Raw genomic sequence first — 22,638 nt, forward strand, 5'->3', positions numbered from 1 at the left:
GAAAGGGACTGAGTTGTGCCTCCAGCAAGGCAGTGCAAGGAGCTCTTGGGGAGCAGATGTTGGGCCAGCAGCCCCAAACTCCCCCAGAACCTGGGCAGCAGGGACAGGGGGGATTCATCCTCTGAGCTGCTTCAGCCCTGGGGTCCCCAGCATCAGAAGGATGTGGAGATGCTGAGAGAGTCCAGAGGGGGGCATGGAGAAGCTCCAAGGGCTGGAGCCAGGCTGGCAGAGCTGGGGATGCTCACCTGGACAAGGGAAGGCTCCAGGGAGAGCTCAGAGCCCCTGGCAGGGCCTGAAGGGGCTCCAGGAGAGCTGGAGAGGGACTGGGGACAAGGGATGGAGGGACAGAACAAGGGGGAACAGCTTCTCACTGCTATGGGGCAGGGTTAGATGGAATATTGGGAAGGAATTCGTGGTTGTGAGGGTGGGGAAGCCCTGGCAGAGGTTGCCCAGGACAGCTGTGAGTGCCCCTGGATCCCTGGCAGTGTCCAAGGTGAGGTTGGACAGTGCCTGGAACAAGCTGGGCTGGTGGAAGGTGTCCCTGCCCATGGCAGGGGATGGAACTGGATGACCTTGAAGGTCCTTTCCAAGCCAAACCTGTCTGGCATTCCATGATCATGTCATTGTTCAAATGGCCAGGTGCTCCATGCTGTTGTTACATGGCCATGGAAGGTCACCATGGAACTATTCTTTGACTGTGTCCAGAGCACCCAAATTACAATTAAATCTGTGAAATGCTTTTTATTCTGCATAAATAGGTGCAGCTGTAAGTGCATGTGAAATCAGCTCATGATTAGTTAGAAAAGCAGTGATGCAATTTTGGTGAGATTTACAAACCAAAATATTCAGGCTCTTGACAATCTGAGATGTGCAGGATTAGGCAGGGGGTGACAAGCACTGAACCTTGTGTTTGGGTGACAGCAAAGCAGGAGAGGAAAGTCCAGGTGTTCTGGAAACATTTGCTGAGGGCTCCACAGCTTTGCTTTCATTGTCCTTTTACCCTCTCATGCTCATTGTCTCTGGGTCTGTGCTGGCTCAGCAGAGCCAGAGAGATTTCTTGGAGTGGGAGGAGAGTTGGATTTGTGTCCTTTGGGAGAAGGAGAGAGGAGAGAACCTTTGCCCAGGAGCAGTGGGCCAGACACATCTTTCTCTTCTGGTGCCATAAAATCATGAGATTTTATTTTTTCACATCACCAAGTGTCATTTTACCTGGCCCTTCTTCACCTGGGATGAATTTTTGCTGAGGAATACAAGACACTTGGAATGGCTAGGATAGTTATTTGGAATTATAAACTCTGCTGTGTTAGGGACTTTAAATCAGGGAAAACATCTCATTTTCAGCACAAACACTTAATTTTCAGCCCCATAACACTTAATTGGCAGAGACACAAGGTAGAGAAGCCTTGTGGAGTGAACTGTAATGAGTCGAAAAAGTATTTAATTACAGTAAAGAACTGAGTGATGTTTCATTCTCTATATCCTTGTAATGGGACTGGCTGATGCCTTTTTCAGCCCATTAAAAGGGAGAAGAAATTGAGTTCCAGGCCCAAATGGCAGAACATTACCTAAGATATTAAAAAACCCCAAAAAAACAACAAAGGAAAAGATCATAGTTGCAATTTGCAATTAATCACAAGCCTGAAAATATTCAGGGAGAGAAAGAGAAGGGAAGGAGACAAAATAATTAATAGCATGAAGAAATGAAAATTCTCAGTCCTGAGGTATGAGGACAGGGACACTTAATGGAACAGAAAGGAGCAGAACTGCTGGAAGCACCTACTTATCCCAAAACCCATTAGCTGAGGAGACTCATTGTCACCACGGGTTATTGACGTGAGGAGCTCAGCAGGAGCCCTTTGAAGAGCTGCTGTGTTGATGAGTGGATTCAGAATTCACAGAAAAAATATTAATGGAATAAAATTGAAACCCCACAAAGCTTTTAAGAGCCAAGCAAGTGTCTCTGCTTCAGGACATGAGGGCGACCTGGGAGGGTGGAACTTCAAAAGAAACCTATTTGTGGGATGAGGTTTCTCACTTTTCCTTTGGAAATGCACATCCTCATGTGCAAAAGCTGCTGCAGTCACTCTCCTGCTCCGTGCCACCATGGAAATTCCTGTGTGCTAGCTGTGTTCCTGCTATTTATTTGGCACTGATGTCTGGGAAAACAAGGAAGACATTGGGATTCCAAGATTCCTGAACAAAGTCCAAGATCAGGACTTCAGGAAGGGAAATGCTGACTTTCCATGGATTGCTCTGCTTATATCCCCCTCCAGCTGCCCTTTCGAAGCAAATCCATTCTCAGCTCTTTAAAGGATTTTTTTAAATACATCTGATTACTCAAAAGATGCTTTATTGTCACAGAGTTCCTTTAGTTACTTGAATTTCTACTAAAATCATGTGAAAAGTTTTCAAGGAATGCAGACAAGCCATTCCTGGGTTAGTTAGCCAGCTCTTTCCATGAGGGGTGTAGTTTTGGTACATTTGCTTGGAATATGGGGTTTTCATGTGTAATCCCAATCTGAATAAATTCAGGTTAATTTTTTTTCCTCAGCCAAGGGCTGTTGGTCAGTGGGTGAAAGAGGAGGAGATGTGGAAGTTCTGTGGCTGGATAGGGTCTGTTGCACAAACTTTGCCTCTGCAGGGGTAACAGCTGAGGTGTGATGAGAAGCAACTTCTCTTTGGGAAACCTTGCCCAAAAAATGGTAAAAATAACCTGGATTGATGATGATGGTGCACTGGCAGAACGAGTTTGTCTACACTTCTGCTTGGGAAGGACCAATCTCAAGGCAGGATTTGGTTTTTAAAGGCTTGAGGGCTGGTTTTGGTGATTGATGGACTCCTTGGTGAGCATCCCAGTATTTTGTGCCTGAAAGTGCTGAGCAAATTTCCCTAAATGTGTCCTCCTCACATCAGGTCTCACAACTTCCTCCTGTGACACAAAGTAATTTATTAATTGGTTTTTGTACTGGTTTTGCTGTGAAAACATGGGTGGAATGGGAGCTCAGTTTGTGCTGTTGGCAGAGCAGACTCTGGATGCACCAAGGTGGAGGAAAACGCATTTTGTCATCAGTGGAACTTTCAAACTTGGCTGCCTGGTGGCTCTGTTCTCCTGTAGCTCTGTGTGAGCATCTGTCCCTAAGGGATGTTCCACATGTCTCCTTTCATCATCTTCTCCACAGGAGAAGCAAGAGCTGCAGCCTTGTTTTCTGGAAGGGTTTAATTTCATGAAGAGAGAGTGGGTTTTTTTCCTTTTTTTACAGTTTTGATTTGTTACAGATGACACTTTCTAACCACAGCGCCCAAATCCAAAGGCTCTGAGTGAAATCTTTTTAGGAAGATGATGCTCGTAACTGCCTGGCTCCGCAGTCGGCACTCAGAGAAAATCTCTAACAAGATTTGTGTTAGTTTCCTTTGCTCCTGGCTCTGCTCTGGGGGCTGTTTCTGAAAAGCATAACCACAACGTGTTCCAGTCATCAGCTGCAAAGTGACAATATCAGAGACAAGACTTGAAATCAACTCTAGAAATAAACAAGCAGGCTCTGGCCTGGGATGGGGATGGGGATGGGGATGGGAGTGATTGGTCTCCCACCTGTCCTTTCCCAAACCTTCCTGCCACCAGTGGGGACTCACTAGCTAGATCTTCAGCACAGCCAAAAAAGATTTTCTTATTGTTTTTATTTGATGTTTTCCACATCATTTTCTGTGTTTGCATCCATCTAATGACAGGAAGGATGAGTGAGGAGAGGGCAGTTGCAGGAGCACTCTGATGCTTTCTGTGCTACTCAGAAGTCACAGGAATTCACAGAAGCACACAAACCATTTCAGTGGGAATGTATGTGAGATAGTGTGAGGATCACAGAATCACAGGGTGGTGTGGGTTTAAAGGACCTTAAGGATCATCTGATTTCACCCCCTGCCATGGGCAGGGACACCTTCACCAACCCAGGCTACTCCAAGCCCTGTCCAGCCTGGCCTTCAACACTTCCCAGAATGGGGCTTGGAGCTTCTCTGGACAACCTGTGCCAGGGCCTCTCCAACCTCACAGCCAGAAATTCCTTCCCAATGTCTCATCTAACTCTGCCCCATGACAGAGAGAAGCCATTCCTCCTTGTGCTGTCCCTCCATGCCTTGTCCCCAGTTCTTCTCCAACTCTCCTGGAGCCCCTTCAGGCCCTGCCAGGGGGCTCTGAGCTCTCCCTGGAGCTTTCTCTTGTCCAGGTGAGCACCCCCAGCTCTCCCAGCCCTCAGAACATCTCCATGGCCTCCTCTGGATTCTCTCCAGCAGTTCCATGTCCTCCTGATTTTGGCCCCAGAGCTGGGGCAGCTCTGCAGGTCGGGTCTCACCTGAGCTGGGCAGAGGGACAGAATCCTCCTTTCCTACTGCCCACACTGGGGAATCAGCCTTGGGGCATGGGAGAATTTGGGGCTCCCAGAGCTCATGGATACCTCACATGCAGCTTTTCATGACCCAGAACTGATTTACCACTACATTCAGCCCCTTGAGTGAGTCTGAGTTACCCCTGTGTGTGTGGAGAATTGTGGTTTTCTGCTGCTCTGCTCCCTTCCCTGTTGTGACCCATCATATTTGGTTTCCATCCCCATCCATGTTCTGTGTCTGGGATGAACCAAGCAGCCTTTGGGGTTCCCCCTTGGCTCACAGGGCATGGGCTGAGACAAGCAGGATTAGGTTTTTTTAAAAAACAGAGGCTTAACACCCAGAGGAAAGTACTCTTGCAGGATATCAGACTCAAGCCTAATCCCTGACTTGGCATGCAGGAGTGTTATATCATGCTTGGGCGGGAGAAGTATGATGTCATTTTCCACACTCATATTTTATCTGAACATCTTATTAAAACCCTGTCATTCTCCTGGGTCATTTCCCTAAGAGAACTCAGATCATCAATGCACCACTCTGGCTTCAGCCCGCAAGAAAGGTTTTTTAGTGATTTTTATGTACAATTAAGGAGGAGGAAAAATATCTTTAAAGGCATCATTGAAAGAAAAGGAGTGAAAAATGCTTTTTAAAATTTTTTATTAGAACAAAAAAGAGGAAAAGCTGGCTTAAAAGTAGTTTGAGCATTCTGTAAAGGTTCATTTTTATGCTTTAATTCTATAAATGTACCTGCAAAGGAAGTACTTTGAAAAACAACAACAAAGCACTGAAACCTTGTGCTATCTCTGGCTCCCTCTGGGCTGGCTGCCACATCCTGGCAGAAAGCTTCCACTATCACCCTGGAGCTGGGAGGCAGCAGGTTGTCCTGCCAATGGATTTTATCCAAGGGATGCAAGTGTCAATGATGTTTTCCAGAACTTAGGGGTGGATTTTCCAATGAGAAAAAATAGCCTGTAATGTCATTCCCATGCAATGCTGCGTGGTGCCCCAACATAACTGAAACACAAAGGCACTTCAGGATTTTGTCACTAAATCAGGTGTAAAAGTTCTCACATTCAGAGAGGAGGTTTAGGTATTAGTTTCAAATTTTATGTTACACCTTTTTTCTAATTCTTCTTGTGCTCTCCCTCCTCTTGTACCAGTTTGTCAGTACTTTTCACCTTGGGCCAATTGGTGCCTTCACAATCACCCTCCTTGGACAAAGGTTCTTTTCCAGCCTGCCAGTCTGCATTAGCCAAAAGCATTTTAAGAGGATTCCCCAAACCATACTAACACCCTCCCTAAAAATCCTGATGGGACAGATCAATTCAACAAGTTTATCCAGAGAGACAATTTTCCAATGTCAACACATCATCAGGTTGTCCTTCCACAAGGAAGTCCTTCAGAGCTACTTTCTTACTTGCAACTCTAGGAAATTATAAACCACTAGTAATTAATTTTTTAAAAAAATAATTATTTCTAAAAAGTAATTAAAATTATTTTAATATCACAATGTTCTCATACTGGATTAGTGTGTTCATCCTGCTGGCCATGGATGGAGTGGGACACATGGCATGGGAGGGGATTCTTCCCCTCTACTCTGCCCTTACCTGCAGAGCTGCCTCCAGCATCAGAAGGATGTGGAGTTGCTGGAGCAAGTCCAGAAGAGGCCACAGAGATGTTCTGAGGACTGGAGCCAGGCTGGCAGAGCTGGGGGTGCTCACCTGGACCAGAGAAGGCTCCAGGGACACCTCAGAGCCCCTGCCAGGGCCTGAAGGGGCTCCAGGAGAGCTGGGGAGGGACTGGGGACAAGGCATGGAGGGACAGGACACAGGGAGTGGCTTCTCACTGCCATAGAGCAGGATTAGATGGGATACTGGGAAGGAATTTCTGGCTGTAGGGTGGGCAGGCCCTGGCACAGGGTGCCCGGAGCAGCTGTGGGTGCCCCTGGATTCCTGGCAGTGCCCAAGGCCAGGCTGGATGGGGCTGGAGCAGCCTGGCCTAGCAGGAGGTGTCCCTGCCTGTAGGCACACAGTGTGTGGTGATTGGGAGTGGGGACACAGCCCAGCCTCATCCCCAATGGGCACAGCTGTGAGCAGCACTGCCAGCAATGAGCCATGGAGTGCCCAGGGGCACTGACAACCACCACAGGGAGCAGAGGGAACACAGGGGCAGTGCATGAACATGAGGGGTATAAGAGGTTGGGCTAAAGGGCAAGAAGGGCAGATGCTTGCAGTCTCCTGAAGTGACTTGATGTTACTCTCTATGGGCAGATGCCTGAAGCCTTCTGAAGTGGTCTGGTGTTACTCTGTATGGGTTGAAGTTTCCTGAAATTGTGTGATGATGCTCTGTGTATCATGGCCATCTTACTGTGATATATGCTACAACACCTGCCCATGGCAGGGAGTGGAACTGAGGGATCCTTAAGGTTTTTTCCAACCCAAGCCATGCTGGGATTCTATAAATGAGGTACTAAAACCTGCATTTGGACCAGGAGAGGGATTTAGTCCTTGTCTGATTCCAGCAGCTGAGAGATTTCTTGTCTGCTTCCTTCCAACCCAGAAATGTTCCCCCAGTTTTGGTGATGAGCCACTGATGCTCCAGCAGGTTCTGTGTGTGGTGCTGCTCTCCTTCCTCACCACACTCCTCCCTTTCTGCTCTTTCCCTGATTTAGCTCTCACAGCTATGTCTCTCCCTTCCTTTGCTGCTGCTCCATCTCAGCACAGGAGTGTCGAACCCAGCAATCCTCCCTCAGCAGTTCTGTCCCTGCAGCCACAAACCCAAGCTGCAGCCACTTCCCATGTGGGCTTTTTCAGCCCTTGTGGAGCAGCAGCAGTGTCAGAGATAAAAACTGGATTTTTGTAGTATTTTAGTACACGTAGTCTCTACTCCTCTGACATGAGCACTATGAGTTAAGTTGTATCTGGCACTCCTAAGCTCTATTCAAATAAAAGTGTATTTTCAGTTTGCTTTTTTTAATCACTTAATTAGTGATTGCTGTAGATGATCATCTCTGAGATGCCCACATGGGCTGTTTTCAATTGTCTGCACACCCAAGGCTCACTGAGAGTGGGGGGTTGGCTTCTGTTCCTGGTCATTAGATCTCTTCAGGTGATTCAAATCAAGTGCATTAGGAGAGCCTGAATTCCTCCTGCTTTTGCTTGTTCTAATCTTGGATAAATCCTATCCCTCTTCACAGTGGGATTATTAACACTTGTCAATATATATATATATATATTTAAAAAGCAAGCACAGTTTTTATTTTTTTAATAAAAACTGATTTCTTTAATCATTTACTTGCGTGCAGCATGATTTTGTTGAATAGGTACTTTGAAGCAAATAAGAAAACTCATACACTCTTTTTCTGATTTTTTTCCCCTACTTGGAAATTAAATATGTCATTTAAACCCACAGAAGTGATGGAAAGAGGGAGATTTTCATCTGAAAAGCCTAGGTAAATACCATGGGTAAAATTCAGTAGATTGTAAAATGTAATTTTTTCCTCTGAGCCATATTGGAGTGAGACATTTGTGATACAGTAAGTATCAATGTAATTATGAAGCCAGATTTCACCTTAGAGAATAAATGGGGGGAAAATGGGAATGGCTGATAAGGATTTCAAACCAGACATCAAATGATAGTGAAAATCTTATCCTGTTTAAGATAATAGCTCACTAAATAATTTCTGTGGTAAGATATCAACAGGTTTCTGAGATTTAATGCCAAATCCTATGAGCAGAAACAACAATTGATTAATCAGAGAATGTGCTGAAAACTTATTCCACCTATTAACATAAAAGCAAACAAATGAAGCTCCCACAGAGCCACTAAAACCACATTTCCAGATTTGATTTTTTGAGGGATTTCCTGAAGAGGAAATCTACTGCTATTTTTTTTTCCCAAACATTTCATTGGAAGCACCTTTCATCCTTGTATAGAAATTATAGGAAGCCCATCAAAGGCCCTAAGGGAAAAGGGGATATTTCCTCTCTTCCTGTGTTCAGATCTGATTTCCTGAAGAGAAGAGGAATCTCTGTTTCTTCTCTCCAGCAGAAGAAAATGTATTTTGTGGTGCCCAACTTTACTTAAGTAATTGAACACCTCTTCTTTATGTCTTACACCAAGTCCTGCAAACTTCACACCTGAAAAGAAACATTTCTTGTCACCTTGGAGTTACTGTAATTGTTCAGTATTTGTTGATAAGAGGCTGAAAGGGGAATGTGTTGCTTGTTTTCCTCCTGGAGGGCAGGAAACAGCTGCACATGGTCCGGAAGAGCTTGGGGGTCACCAGGAGGGAATTAATCCATAGGCAACTCCTATGGCTGTATCAACATCATTCCTATTTTAACGAATTAAATTTTGGAGCTATTTGAAGTTTTTGGGAAAATTAAAAGGAGTGTTGCTTGTAAAGCCATATTTATTGGGATGGGTTCTGCACTGGTAGGGAATGCTGGTGCTGGCAATGTGTTTATCCAGTGTGGACAAATAATGTCCATATTGTCCATAATGGGATGCACACACACAGCCTCCTGGGAAAATGCTGGAAAACTGGAGGTGAAAAGGACCATGACCAACTATGGAGCAAATCTTGTGATCTGTACAGCAAAGCACTAAGTTGCCTTTGAGGCTAGCAATCAGGCTGCCTTGTAGTAAATCTTTGTTCTAGATCCAAGGAATTTTCCAGAGCTGTGCTTGGAAAATGGCATTTAAATACCAACTTTTCAAGATCTCTAGCTTGTAGAAAGTCAGGAGTGGGTGCACTGACCTTGCCCCATGTCTGTGATGTCCCCAGTGAAAAACTGGGATTTAACAATGTTATGTTGATCAGGATTGTTGAAGGTGCAGTAATGTTGTGTTGACCAGCTGAGTCTGTCAGCACACGTTTATGGATGCTGCCTAGATTTGCATAATGCTGAGAGATGGGTTAAGTGTTGTCACAGTTAATAAACTCCACGGGTGTTTAATCCTCATTAGGGCTTTAAGTGGTTTTGGTGCTCGCACTCGCTTTCCAGTTGTGTTTAAATCCACTTCTCATTAACTGAGGCTGTGCTCAAGGACTGGAGTCTGAGCACTGTGCCCTTCCTGAGGTGCATTTTTCATAGCAGTGGCCCAAAACAGGTAGTGCTGTCCAATGTGTGTGTAAAAAGGGCATCTTTTCTATGAAAAATGGGTTTGGGATTTTTTATCTTGCATTTATTGAGAGCAGCATGATGGTGCTGGCTGCACTCTGGGAGTTTGAGGGATGGAGTGAGGCTCAGAAACCCTCCTAGGCAAACTCAGATATCTACATGGCTGTGCAAATATACTATTAAGTTGTGTTTTGATGCTCATAAAAGCTGCCCAAACCCAATTATCCATCCACCACCTTTCTCCTCTGTCCTGGATCAGTCCATGCTGTCCTCCACATCAGTTATGAGGGAAGATGGACAAGCCTCTCAATGAGCTGAGATGCTTGAAGTCTTTAGAGACCTGTAGCTGTCTTATAAATACCACTTTGGAATGATTCTTACTCTGAATGGCTTAGTGCACCAATACCCTGCTCTTCCTAAGTGATGCAAAAGTGATGAGCTTTGCTTTGTTTTGGCCTTCTAATTTTCTGATTTTGTGTCAAGCAATGCCCTGAACAGAAACAGTTTTTCATTTTAGTCTGGCTCTTTTGAAGCACAATGTTAGAGGGAGTATTTATTGGTTACAAAAGCCCTTCATCCATGGATTTGTTTGGGTCAAAAATGCTTAAAGCTGAACACCAGAGGTCAGTTTCTGTTCCAGATACTCTCCATGGTTGGGTTGATTTGATGGAGTCATTGAGAAGAGGATCTGTCTCTTGTATTTCAGTCTCACTCTGGATCTGGGGCCCACACTCCAGAAAATGTTCCTCTTGACTATGGAAGGGGGTGGCTAAACCCACAGAGCTTCCAGCAGCATCTTGATGGCTTTGTCCTCAGAGAACATCCTGAGTTGAAAGAGGCCCACAAGGATCATCAGGTCCAGCTCAGTGGGATCTCTTTGCTTTCTGCTCCCTGGCACATGCAGGCACTGAGATACTGCTGCAATTTTTGCTCTTTGCAAAGTCCTTCAGCTCTTGTTTCCACCCACCCTCTGTTCTCTGGGCTTTGTTTATTCCCCTTAGTCTGAAAAATGTAAAATATTTGAGGTTTTGTTGTTCAGATTGAGCTGTTGTCGCTCTTGCTCGTGTGTTAGGTCAGTCAGCAGTAAAAACACTGAATCTAATAAGGATCATGGGGGGAACTTACAACAAAATCATGTGAAAATGTCTGTAAAAGGTTAGCTGAGCATCTTGGAATACCCTGCTCTGTCAAGGCCACCACTGACCCATGTCCCCAAGTGCTGTAATCCACACAGCTTTTCAATCCCTGCAGGGATGGAGTCTTCCCCATTTCCCTGAGCATCCTGTGCCAGTGCCTGACCACCGAACCTCCCCTGACGCAGATTGAGGCCATTCCTTCTTGTCCTGTCCCTCATTCCCTGGGATCAGAGCCAGAAAGTCCCCCCTGAGCCTCCTTTTCTCCAGGCTGAGCCCCCCCAGCTCCCTCAGCTACTCCTGGTGCTCCAGCCCCTTTCCCAGCTCTGTTTCCATTTCTGGCTCCAGCCCCAAAATGTCTTTTTTGTAGTTTTCAGTGTATAAGTTTGGTGGGGATTTTAACCCACCTGCTTTCCCTGGATTTTCTTGGTACCAACAAATATTTTTGAATAATTCCAGCTTGAAATTTCAGCCCTCAGCTGAGTGCAGAAGGGCAGGAGTGAGGGATCCTGCCTGGAGCAGGGGGTGCTGTGGGATGGCAGCAGATTTGCTTAAATATATTTAGTGACTTTGTAATCTCAGTTCTTAAGAATCTCCTGTGTGTGTACAAATGTGTTTTACAGAGACTTTTAATTTGAGAAAATTTGGGTTTACAAGATTACATCTTTTCCAGCCTCTAAAACACAGGCTGCTGCTGCTGCTGGAACTGTAAGTCCTTGTTCCAAAGCACTTCAAAAGCAGATTTTAATTCTTAAGCCTGTCATCCCCTTGTTCCTTTTAACAGAAGATGTTTCCAGAAGTTTATCTATTTTTAAGGTGGCCTGAATCTGATGCTGATCATGACAACTTTCAGTACAGTAATTTGGCAATGAAATCTTAAAAAGAACTCAAATATGTTTTATCAGGATCTTAACAAAAGTTGGGCAACCCAACAAGTGGATTTTCTGGCATATAATAAATAATATATAGATCCTTTCTAGCTTGATAAGCAGGAAAGTATTGATTAAAACCTTGCTGTAGCTTATTTCCTGATCTTCTGAGTCAAAGCACGTTTGATCTGTCTCAGTTTGGAATCAGCAATATTTTTGTGTGGGTGCAACATATCCTGCTCCCTTTGATCCCCAGAGATTTATTTTGACATTGCAGCAGCTATTTTTATTTTGCTTTGTGAGGGAAATAAAAATGGTTTGATGAGCATCGCCATGTTCCAGATCTGCCTAAATGTCACTAAGGAGACTTGTGGAAGAGACCAGAAGCTGTAGGTGATGACCTGAAGACAAACTGTATGTGATGTATGGGATAGAATTCAGACTAGAATTAATTTAAGATATGTAGGATAATACAGAAATAAATGATTTCTCATTAAATAAAGTGTAAAACCTTATTTTAAATGCTTTGCTGCAGCTCCTGAATTTGAAAAGAAATAATATTCCCTGATGGTCTCCAGATTGGGTAGTTATGGAATCTGTTTAGGATAGTGAGGGGCTATATTTAGAATGTGACATCAGTGAAGATCTGTTGTTAAAAGTAAATATTTTACTGAAATGAAATAAAAAATTCAAATAAAGAAAGCCTCCCCTAAACTCTGAGTCACTTAAAATAGGTTCATTTCAGTGCAGGTATTTTTTAAATGGATGAAGGCAATGTGCTCCATGCACTCTGTATTCTCAACATGTTGCTTTGCCAGGAGTTTCCTACCAGCTCTTAGGATTAAACCATTGCTTCTAAAAGTGGCTGTTGAACACTTTGGTGTTGGATTTGTGGGAACACTTTGGTGTATTTGTATTTGTGCCCTGTGGCAGGAAGGAATGATGACTCTGACTCCATGTTCTTAGAAGGCTAATTTATTACTTTATGATACTAGAATATATTCAAGAATACTAAACTAAATTATACTAAAGAATACAGAAAGGATACAGACAGAAGGTTAAAAGATAATAATGAAAATTTGTGACTGCTTGCAGAGTCCTGACACAGCCTGACCATGATTGGTGATTAAATCAAAAACAATTCACATGAAACCAATCAAACAATCACCTGTTGGTAAACAATGCCCAAACACATTCCAAAGCAGCAAAATAGGGAGAAGCAATCAGATAATTATTGTTTTCATTTTTCTCTGAGGCTTCTCAGCTTCCCAGGAGAAAAATCCTGGGCTAAGAGGCTTTTCAGAAAATGTGATGGCGACACTTTGGGATCTGGGCCACTGGTTGTGGGACCCAAGCATAGCAAGGAAATCACCTTTCCATGGCTTCCCAGCTTTCCATGTAGCTGAGACCACTTTAGGAATAAGAGCAGTGGCTCATCCCCCACCCTGCACATTCTGGAGGAAAATGGGCAGTGCTGGTGTCAGGGAAATTCCCAGTCTGACCGTTCAGGAGACTCGTGGCAGTCACACTCCCAGCACTCCTCAGCACTGCAGTGGTGCAGGCTTAATGATATCCTAGTTTATTTTGGAAAAAAAAAACAGACAGGGACATTCAGGGGTGAAGTCCTGCACATCCCTGTAGCCTCTAATAAAAGGTAATGAAAAGTATTGTGACATAAACCCATCTATGATGCTGTAGGAGAAACAACTGTGTTCTTTTTGGCTTTAAATAGAGATGGAGTTTGTTTTTAATTGCACGTTGGAGCAATTAATTGGGCTGGTTTATGCCACGACAAAGCATTAGTGCAGTAAGAGGCATTCCTGGATCTTGGCCTTAGGTCTTTCCCCAGAGACTGATTTTTCTGTGGCACTGGTTGTCTTCCAGCTCAATGAAAAAAGTGTAGATGGAGCCTTGAATTTTCTATTAATTGCTGAGATATTCTGTCACATTTGAGTAAATTAAAATAAAAAATAGATAGCAACCTCCCCCACCCAAACAACCCATGTTGTTTTTAATAAAAACAGCCAAAAACCCACCCCAAACCTTTTTCATCAGTAAAGAAAAGAAAAAGCAGTTAGTGAGAACTGGAGCTCTTTGTGTTTGAAATGCAGGCTGCTTTCCAGCCCTTGTTGGAGAACTGCAGCATTTCAAGTCCTCACTCTTTAAAATTGCTGTTTTGGTCTGAGCTGCACCAAAATCCTCTCAGTCCTGTGCTCACCTATTTACATCACATGCTTGTTTTCAGTTGTTTTTTGGGTGAGGAATTCCTTGCTGAATATGGCCATATTTTGTAGTTACCTCGTGGTGTCACTTTTTATTGCCACCACTTTATGGTTAGCAGCATACAGAGGCTGTGAGCATCCTCAGCCACAGAACCATGGAACTGTTCAGGTGGGAAAAGCCCTCTGAGCTCGTCCATCCCAACCATCCCCCAGCAGTGCTAAGGCCACCACTAACCCATGTCCCCCACATCCACACCTCTGTTAAATCCCTCCAGGAATGGGGACTCCACCCCTGCCATGGGCAGCTGTTCCAATGCCTGACAGCCCTTTCCATGAATAATTTTTTCCTAATATCCAACCCAAATCTCCCCTGGCATGGACTGTGTTAATCCGTTCTCCTATTCCAGCTGGACAGGGAGAGGAAGTGAGACCATGTGCTTAATAGCAAAACATTGGCAGAACGGCTCGTGGTCACACTAAATGCTGCTATCTCTGAAAATCTAGGAAAAAAAGAGGTGGGAGTGAGCTGCTTGAAGATAAATGATGCTACATGAGCTTTAATCCTTCCCTTGGGGTCAGTGACATGAGGCCACTCAGATGATGTTCCTCGAAGGGAGCATTGGTGAGAAGGATTTCAAGGCAATGTGTGACAAGCCACTGATTTGTTACAGTTCAGGGTTTAATTGAAATAATTACATGGGAATCTTCTAGTTCCTTTTTTATTCTTCTGCAGTGGCTAAAACGAACCAGAGTGTAGCAGTCATGGCTGGTGCCATAAGTTTTTGGGTGATTAATATGTACCAAAGCTCTACTCGTGGTGATAATTGAAACCAAGGAAGAATCTCAAGCAGCAAGAACAAAGATAACCTTTAAATAGAAATTCCTGCTTTCTGGGTCTCTATGTAGGTGCCTGTCCAAAAGCCCAGGGATCTTCCTTTGATCTCAGCTTTCATCCCATCAAGCAGAATCTCTTTGATCCTGGCCATGGTGGGGATGACCCTTTCTCAGCTCTGTTATTCCTCTCTCTGGGAGAGCTGCTGGAGGAGTGCTGAACCTGCCTGCCATGATTTGTAGCTCCCACTGGTGGTACCTGGAAAACTTCAAGTTTTCAGGAACCCTCAGATTTACCAGAGGGGTTTTTAACCTCCCTTTTTGTATCCCTTCTGCTGGTGCCAGGCACTGCCTGTCCTGGCCTGTGCTTTCACATCTCTTGCTGTCACTTCTGTGCAAAATCCACCCTTCTCTTTCCTTCTCCCCCAGGAAACTTTTCAAGGATCTTGGTGAATTTATTATATTTAATGTGTGTATTTATTTTCTTTCCTTTTGCCACCAATGGTGGGATTTGGGGTGTGATCTTGTGTATCATCCACTCGAATGCATGAAAGAAACCAAGCCAAGGTCAGGGGCACATCCACAGCCCTGGGATTACATCCAATTCCCTGTGCTGTTAGGACCATTGACATACATGGCATAAATTAAAATAGCAGACAAAATTTTGGCAAGAAATATGAACATTGGAAGTGGGAGCTTGAGAAGCAAAAGCCATTTTAGTGCAGAGCAGGAATCATTTCCAGTCACCTTTTTTCTTTTCTGTTCCAGGCCGTGACCGTGCGGAATTCCATGGCCAAATCATTGTACAGCGCCCTGTTTGATTGGATCGTGTTCAGGATCAACCACGCCCTCCTCAACTCCAAGGACATGGAGGAAAGCACCAAGGTAACACCTCAGCAGCTCTTGTGGATCCTCTCTTGGGTTTTAAAATAGATAACTGAGTGATAAAACATTACCCAGGCGTGTTGCTTAACGTGAAGTTAATTTTTCCTCAAATCTTAGCTGAGTACATCATTATTTTAAGTGGTGCTACTGAGCTGAGAAGGATGAAGCACCTTAAGTACTGTCAGCTCAAAGCAACCAGGGAAGAGATTTTGTTGTAGCCACAAAAGCCAGTTCTCCCACCCACTCCAGGAACAATGGCAAATATTTTCCTCCTTACGTGTAAAACTAAAGGGCCATGTATAATTCAGAGGGAAAAAAGGGAATTCTTGCTACTGCATTTTGGCGAAGTTGCTCCATGATGAAATTATGAACGAGGTGGGTGTCTGTAGGTACTGAAGTAGTACAGTAGAAAAATTTAAAGAAAAGAGTCATGATGGGAAGAGTGAAGCTGGTGGGATGCTCTACTACCTTCCTAAAGAATTGATGGAAGGAGTGACATGAAGTTTCCTGCAATAGCAGGGCCTGCATGCTGTGACCCAGCACATCCTCCCCAGCCCTCTCATCCAAATCCTCATGGCTGGGGAATACTGACCCCAAAATCTGTGTCCCTGCACACAGGCACTGCCAGCTCTCCAGCTACCCTTGCCTTGGGAATCTGGGACATGGTCCAGCAGCGTGTGGCGCTTTTTGGGGGTTGTGCATACAAACTAAAGTCTCAGCTGCCAGAAGGAGGATTTTTGCTGAGCACTGACATTTGGATTGTGCCATAGGACTGAAGTTGCAGAGATTCTCAGTGTAATCACTCCTTTATTTAATTCCAAAAAAGGATTGTGGAGCGTAATTGTGGACTGGAAATAAAAACATGCCTATGAAATCTGGTTATGTGTTTTCCTGACAAAGAAGGGTTGTTACAGTGATAATATCCAGCGAGCCTTCTGACTGCACATGCTGCCTCTCCCTCTGTTTAATATTTTACCAGAAATGTTGTGTTCTTTCCTGATTTTTTTCCAAGTAATCAAAAGTTTTGTCTGGGCTGTCAGGAAAAAACAAACCACACTGTTTACATATTTGGTGAAGCAGAAAAGTGGATTTGTTTTGACAAGGAAATGCATCTCAAATGCTAATTATTTTTTATTTATGACCCAACGATTCTTTAAAATTATTATCTGTTCTGTAATATTTAAATACAAATCAGTCTAGGACACTCTTGTATGCTCAGTCAGCATGACTGTGAAAGTGAGGCACCACAGTAGCTGTTTATGGGCAATTAAACTTTTGATCCCAACCTCAAATCTCAGCAGGTAAGAGCCAGAACAGCCCAAATTCCTGCTTTTCTCCAACATTGCTGCTGCACATTAACCCTCTGCTTTCTCCAGCCAAGACTCCCATGGAGTGTGACCATCTTCCCCCTTGCCCACCTCTGTGTGTCATCTCATGAATTCACAGTTCACAGGTTTTTGACCCTTTTTTTTTCACCCCAAATCGTAATGGTAATATCCAGGTCAGGCAGCAGGAGCTGGGAGTGGTGTTGCCCCTGTGCCAGAGCAGATCCACCCATGCTGGCAAAGGCCCAGGACCTGGAGCTGCAGAATGTGCTCATACCCAGATCCAGGGAGGCAATCCTGGGCTGTACTCGGGCCAGAGCTCCTGAAGCAGAAAGGCAGCGCACAAAATACCAGGAAATATCTGCTGCTCCAGGCAGAAGTGTAGTTCAGTTTGTCTTCAGAGTCCTCTATGAATTGGATTGAGTCCCACAAATCCCCCAGAAATCATGAAAATGCACAAATCCTCCCCATTTTAGGGGTGGAGACAGTGAAGAAGAGATTTATGTGCATTTCAGAGCAGCTTTGTTAAACATTGACAGCCAATTTTCCCTTGAGTGGTTCTACCACGTCACCTCCTCAGCTCTATTTTAGCCCCCAACTTGGGTAGTTCCAGCACAGAGGAAGGAGAAATGTCTCCTTGGACTGGGCAAGGCTGGGAATAGCTGCTCCTTTGCCCTTGAGGAATAAAAAACATTGCTGCCAACAAGGGTCTGAGGGCATCCTGGGCTCTGCAGCTGCCATTGAGGCACCAACCCAGAATCATCCCTGTGGAGAAACGGAGGCAAAAACTGATCTGGTTTTTCCTCCCAATCCTCCTGAATTCCTTTTCAGCTCATTCTTGGAGAAAGCCCAGATGAGGATACAGGTTCTCCTTAGCTTCCCATGTGTTGTTTTGAGGTTGGGCAACACCAGCTTGGTGACTGGGAGGTGGACTGGGAGCGGTGGCATCTCCAAACCCTCCTTGTTGCAAGGCAAGACCTTGGCACATGGGTGGCATCTCCTTGCTGCCAGCCAAAAAAGTCTCTTTAACGCATCAAATCTCTGATTTATGAGAGCAAAATACAGCCTTGCTCCTCAGAAACTCCTGAGTGTGCAATGGGTGAATAATATGTGACTCACCCTGCAGTAAAAGTCCCAAATTAATCCCAGCCCATGCTTGACACTGACTTTTAAGATGCATTTTGAAAGAATCCTGCAGGTTTGGAAGGTTCAGAAAGTGTCAGATGATGGATTTGGGGCACAGAGCTTTCTTTTATAATAATCACATTATGCAGAGGTAAAACAAGACTCCAAACCATCTCAATTTAGAGTGTGTGTGGGAGAAGTTGAGGAGAAAAATTAATACAGAAGTTTCTCTCTTCATCAGTGTAGACTTGATTTTAGTGGGACAATGGGAACCAAGATCATTTTCAGATCCCAATATGTGTTTATTTGATATCAGCAGTAAGGAGAAGATCAAAAGATGAAGCTGGGCAAAGAAAAATAAACACTCGGCCGTTGTTCTTCCATATTGTCCAGCAAATATTTGGAAGATGTAAATCAGACCTTTGATATCCAAATTTAGTTAAATGTGCAGTGAAATATTTTGGGAAAACACAGTGGGATTTGGCTTATCTTGCTTGGTGACAGGATTTCTAGCATATTATTTCTGACCCGAGTTGTGAATGTGTTATTTGATACCTCCTGGTTTATGGTAATGGCAGAGCTGCCATGGGCTGGATTTGCTCTGACTCCCTTTTCCTTCATCTTCTCTCAACTCCTTTCAGTTCCTTTTATGGTCTCATGATTGCCTACAAACTGTCTGAAATTTGACCTTTATTAATGAGGCCAGAGACTTTTCCTTCTCTTGAGAACGAGATTACTAAACCTCTCAGAGCCTCTTATTGCATTCCCCTTCCATAAATCAGGTTAGGAATTGCTAGAAGTCCATCTCACTTCTTAAAAATATAGAGTGGAGATCTTGGTGGATCAAAAGGCATTTCTGAGGGTGCTTTTAATCTTTCCCCATTTGGTTCTTGTGAAGTGTCTTAATTTCTTCCCAAATCACCCTGCTGCCATGCTTGGATGATGTGCTGCATTCATGGGGATGATGGTGAACTCATGGCTGTGAAGAAAATTAAAATTAATTGCCATGAAGAAAAATTCATGGTTGAACACGTGAATTCATGGCCATGAAGAAAATTCATTTAAATTCAACCAACCAGTTAATTCTTGGCTTTTTGACCTGAAGCAGAGGAAGAATTGCTGAACATGCAGTGTGTTTATTGTGCATCAGTTCATTAATTTTAGGTCCCAACTCCCAAGTTTGTAGGAAATCACTGTGTTTCACTTTACATATAGGTCATCTTGTATATTGGGGTGATGTAGGTTGGAGTGGTTCTGTTGGATGAAGTGGTGATGGGTTTTGGGGTTTTGGGGAGGGATTTTTTGCAGTATTGGCTTTGGAATATTATAAATGAAAAGAGATTACTAAAATGACACGATGTAAAAAATTTTAAAATGGCAACAAACAAGATTTTCCCCCTGAATTTGTAGCAAACCTATTTGTGATTGCCAAAATGTACCTCCATGGTGGAATTACATCACCAGTGTGTATTTGGGGCAACATAAATCAGCTCCAGTGATCCCTATTTATTGGCACTTTGGGAACTGGAGAGCACGGAGCTTCAAGGTCATCATTTGCCAAAAGCCCTTAAAGCTCATGCTCTGTGTTTAAATGTCATGGCTGAGACATTTTAAGAAAAGCATGAGGTCATTTTTCATCATCTCAAGCAGCAAGTGCTCACTGACCCAGGGTTCACCCAAATTTTAAAAATCCTCACAGACATGCACTTTTAATCACAGGAATTTTAATAATTTTAATATGCTAATTAATGCAGTTACACTTTTTAATTTTATATGTTAGTTTTGATAAAGAAACAGCATTAACACACAGAATAGACTTGGCAAGTCAAGCTCTAAGTTATCTTTGTGTGATTTCCTCTTGGCACCTATTCAAACGACAGATTTGAAGCTGAAGACTTAAAAGATTTGTAAATTTTAAACTCCCTTGATTATTTTTTTTAAATATTGGGCTGCAAAATTCATTCTAAACCAATTACACACTTTTTACAGACAGTTTAGCAAAATTAATTCCTGTATATGTAAATGGAAATGGTGTTTTTTCACCTTGCTACAAGAATTGACTTTGTACTAGTACATTTGTGCTGCTTTATCAGTGACAAAGAGCAGAAAAACAGCCATAAATTCAAAATTTCTCAGGTTTTAAAGTTTTCCCAAGTGGCATCCATTGGCCCCGTTCTTTTGGGAGCAGAGGACAAATGACTGTTTCACTGCAGAGCTCTGCCTGGATTTCTCTGGCATGAAACTCTGCAAAAAACCACACAGTTTATAATCTGTATTCTGGAGGAGTTTGGTAGTTACAAACACAGGGATGTGAGAAAAATGCTGGTTTACTCTGTATAACAACCATGGCAGAATTAACCATCCTCCTCCTGAATGCTTGGTTTGGTACCTGCAGTGCTTTTGTGAAATGCAGATTATTTTTATAATAATATTTTTATCATGTTTATTCTCTGTGTGTTTAATTTTAGGTGTCAGCAAAAAAATTATAAAACACAGCTTTAAAATTTAATACTTCTTTTATAACTGACAGGGCTATTTTTTGCTGTATATGACTCTTCTGTTTTGCTTTATAAGTGTATTTCCACGCCCACATTGAAATATATTTGGTTGCAGTTTCAATGCAGTAAATGAACCAGGCTTGAAAAAAGGGAGAGGGTTTTTGTGCTCAGTTGTTTCATATTAAATTAAGTTTGTGAGAGCTTTAACCTTTGGTCAGATTGAAGTCTTCACTCATGGCAGGGGCTTAACTATTTCCACAGGGCATCAACACAATGCTTTTGAAAGTGGTGTCAGTAAATTCATTAATAGTCTGGAAGTGTGAGCATTTTATCTTCCAAGTCTTGTTTGTATATGGTGGAATAGAGTCTTTTATGTAGGGGAATTTTTTGGAACTCTTGGATATTGTGGGGATGAGCTTGAACAGCTGGGGTGGTTGGGGTTTGGATTTGCAAAGGAGATGAGAAGAGTCACTTTGTCCTGTTTCCATCATCAATTTTTCCATGGATAATATAGATAAGATATGATCCAATAATCATACAGAGAGTTTAAGAAGAGTTCCTCCTGAGATGTATTTAAAAAATGATGAGGCAGATTTCTGCCTGGTGAGCAGAAGTGTTGTCCATTGGGACAAGCAGGAGAAGATGCTGGACCTCAGGAAGCAGAGGGTGAGAGTGAATCCCTCTGCCAGGCTGTCCTTGGTCCAGTGGTTCCCAGTTTCCATCTTCTGGTCAAAGAGCTGTTTCTCATGGGTGTTTTGTCAAGTGATGCAAACTTCTGGGAAAGTGGCCAAGGGCCTTCATCCCTGTCATGGCATCAGGGAGGTGGAGACTCTCTGGCCCTGGAATAGGGAGAAAAGCCTGGACAAAAGATGAAGTAGTCAATGAGCTCTTGGAAAATGGTTTAAAGACTTATCTTTGTGCTTAAATGCTTTGTTTGTTGTGTTTGTGCTTGTCCCAGTGGCCAGAGTCCAGGTCAGACAAAGCTCCAACTCAGGGCCCAGCGGCCGCTCTGCCCACGGCAGCCGTGCCTGCTCCAGCCGTAGGTGGTTCCCTGCTCAGCAGTCAGGCACAGAGGGAATGTTTTCCTCCCACCTTGTGTGACGTGTTGAAAATGGACAAAAGGCAGTGTGGAGAGGCCTGAAGACAGTCTGGTTTGTGTTCCTGGCAGTGGAATTGGTGTTAGACAATCCAAAGTGCAGGTAACACCATAGAATTAAAACCAGGGCATGTGGCAGCTCTCAGGTTTTTTGAGGTGGAAGGGAGGGGATATTTCTCCTCCCTACTTAAGGCTTGGCTCATTTGACCAGTGCTGATGGTTTTACCTCTCTTATTAATTATTTAATTAATTGTAATGGGTGAAAGGAGTATTTGTATGAGGTGGCTTTGGTTGGATCCCAGAGCATGGTGCTCTAACAAGCTGTGTTGGTGGAGCTCTCCCCAAATGTGTCCTTCAGGCTCTTCACTCCTTTTCTGATGCGAGCAGACTGTCTGGGTGGGCACAGTATGAGTTTTATTTATGACACTAATTATGAATTAGGTGTTTAACACAACAGTCATGTACAGGCATGGAAGCTGCAGCAGAAACTGTATCTTGAGCTTGTTTTTCACCCCAGCTCCCTCTGTGATGAGGTTTATTTGCTGACACATCCCATGTCCCTCTTCCTCCGGATTTCCCAAATCCATCTGACAGGGACAAGGCTCAAGTTTTATGAAACCCAGTACCTACACAAAGGAGAAAGTTCCACATTTCTGCTCCCATCAAGGGTAGGAAGCACAGTCTGAGCCAGGAGGTGATGGATTGCCCTCACCTGTGGGCCAACATACACCTGGCCAGAGGTCAGCTGTCTCTCCTGGCCTGGCTGGTGTGGGGAGAGGAGAGGGCCAGGAGGATGCAAAGCAAGCAGGGAATTCACTGCAGCACTGAACTCTCTTTACCAATACAGGAAACCTTGGTGCAGCCACATCTTGATGAGTGTCTCAAGAGGTAATCGTAGATTAGAGACCAAACAGGCATTGGCTCTTCAATTTGGGGAAAAGCCTGGAGTGAGATATGACTGAGGTTCACAAAATCATCAAAGTGATGGGGAAAAAAAGACTATTTAGAACTGTAACTGGCCAAGTCCTGCAATTTATATTATGGGTTATGGATTTAATAAAAGAAAAACTTTGCTATTGTGAACTTATGGAAGTTCATTAGAGAGAATATAGGGCTCATAGTGCCAATGGTTTCCAAAAAAAATGGGATGGGTC

At 43.7% G+C, this 22,638-nt stretch overlaps 1 protein-coding gene across 8 annotated transcripts in view; it reads left to right on the forward strand.

The window, feature by feature from the left end:
* MYO9A (myosin IXA) overlaps positions 1–22,638 on the forward strand; it is a 143,865-nt gene that overhangs the window by 58,918 nt on the left and 62,309 nt on the right. For all 8 annotated transcript variants that reach the window (XM_054272505.1, XM_054272509.1, XM_054272506.1 and 5 more), the window contains one exon: positions 15,324–15,440. In XM_054272505.1, the coding sequence (XP_054128480.1) occupies positions 15,324–15,440 (117 nt within the window). The remainder of the gene's footprint in view (positions 1–15,323; positions 15,441–22,638) is intronic.

The sequence above is a fragment of the Melozone crissalis genome, unplaced genomic scaffold, assembly GCF_028551555.1.
Source record: "Melozone crissalis strain CALT ecotype California unplaced genomic scaffold, PUWL_Pcris_2 ptg000014l_1, whole genome shotgun sequence".
Lineage (NCBI taxonomy): Eukaryota > Metazoa > Chordata > Aves > Passeriformes > Passerellidae > Melozone > Melozone crissalis.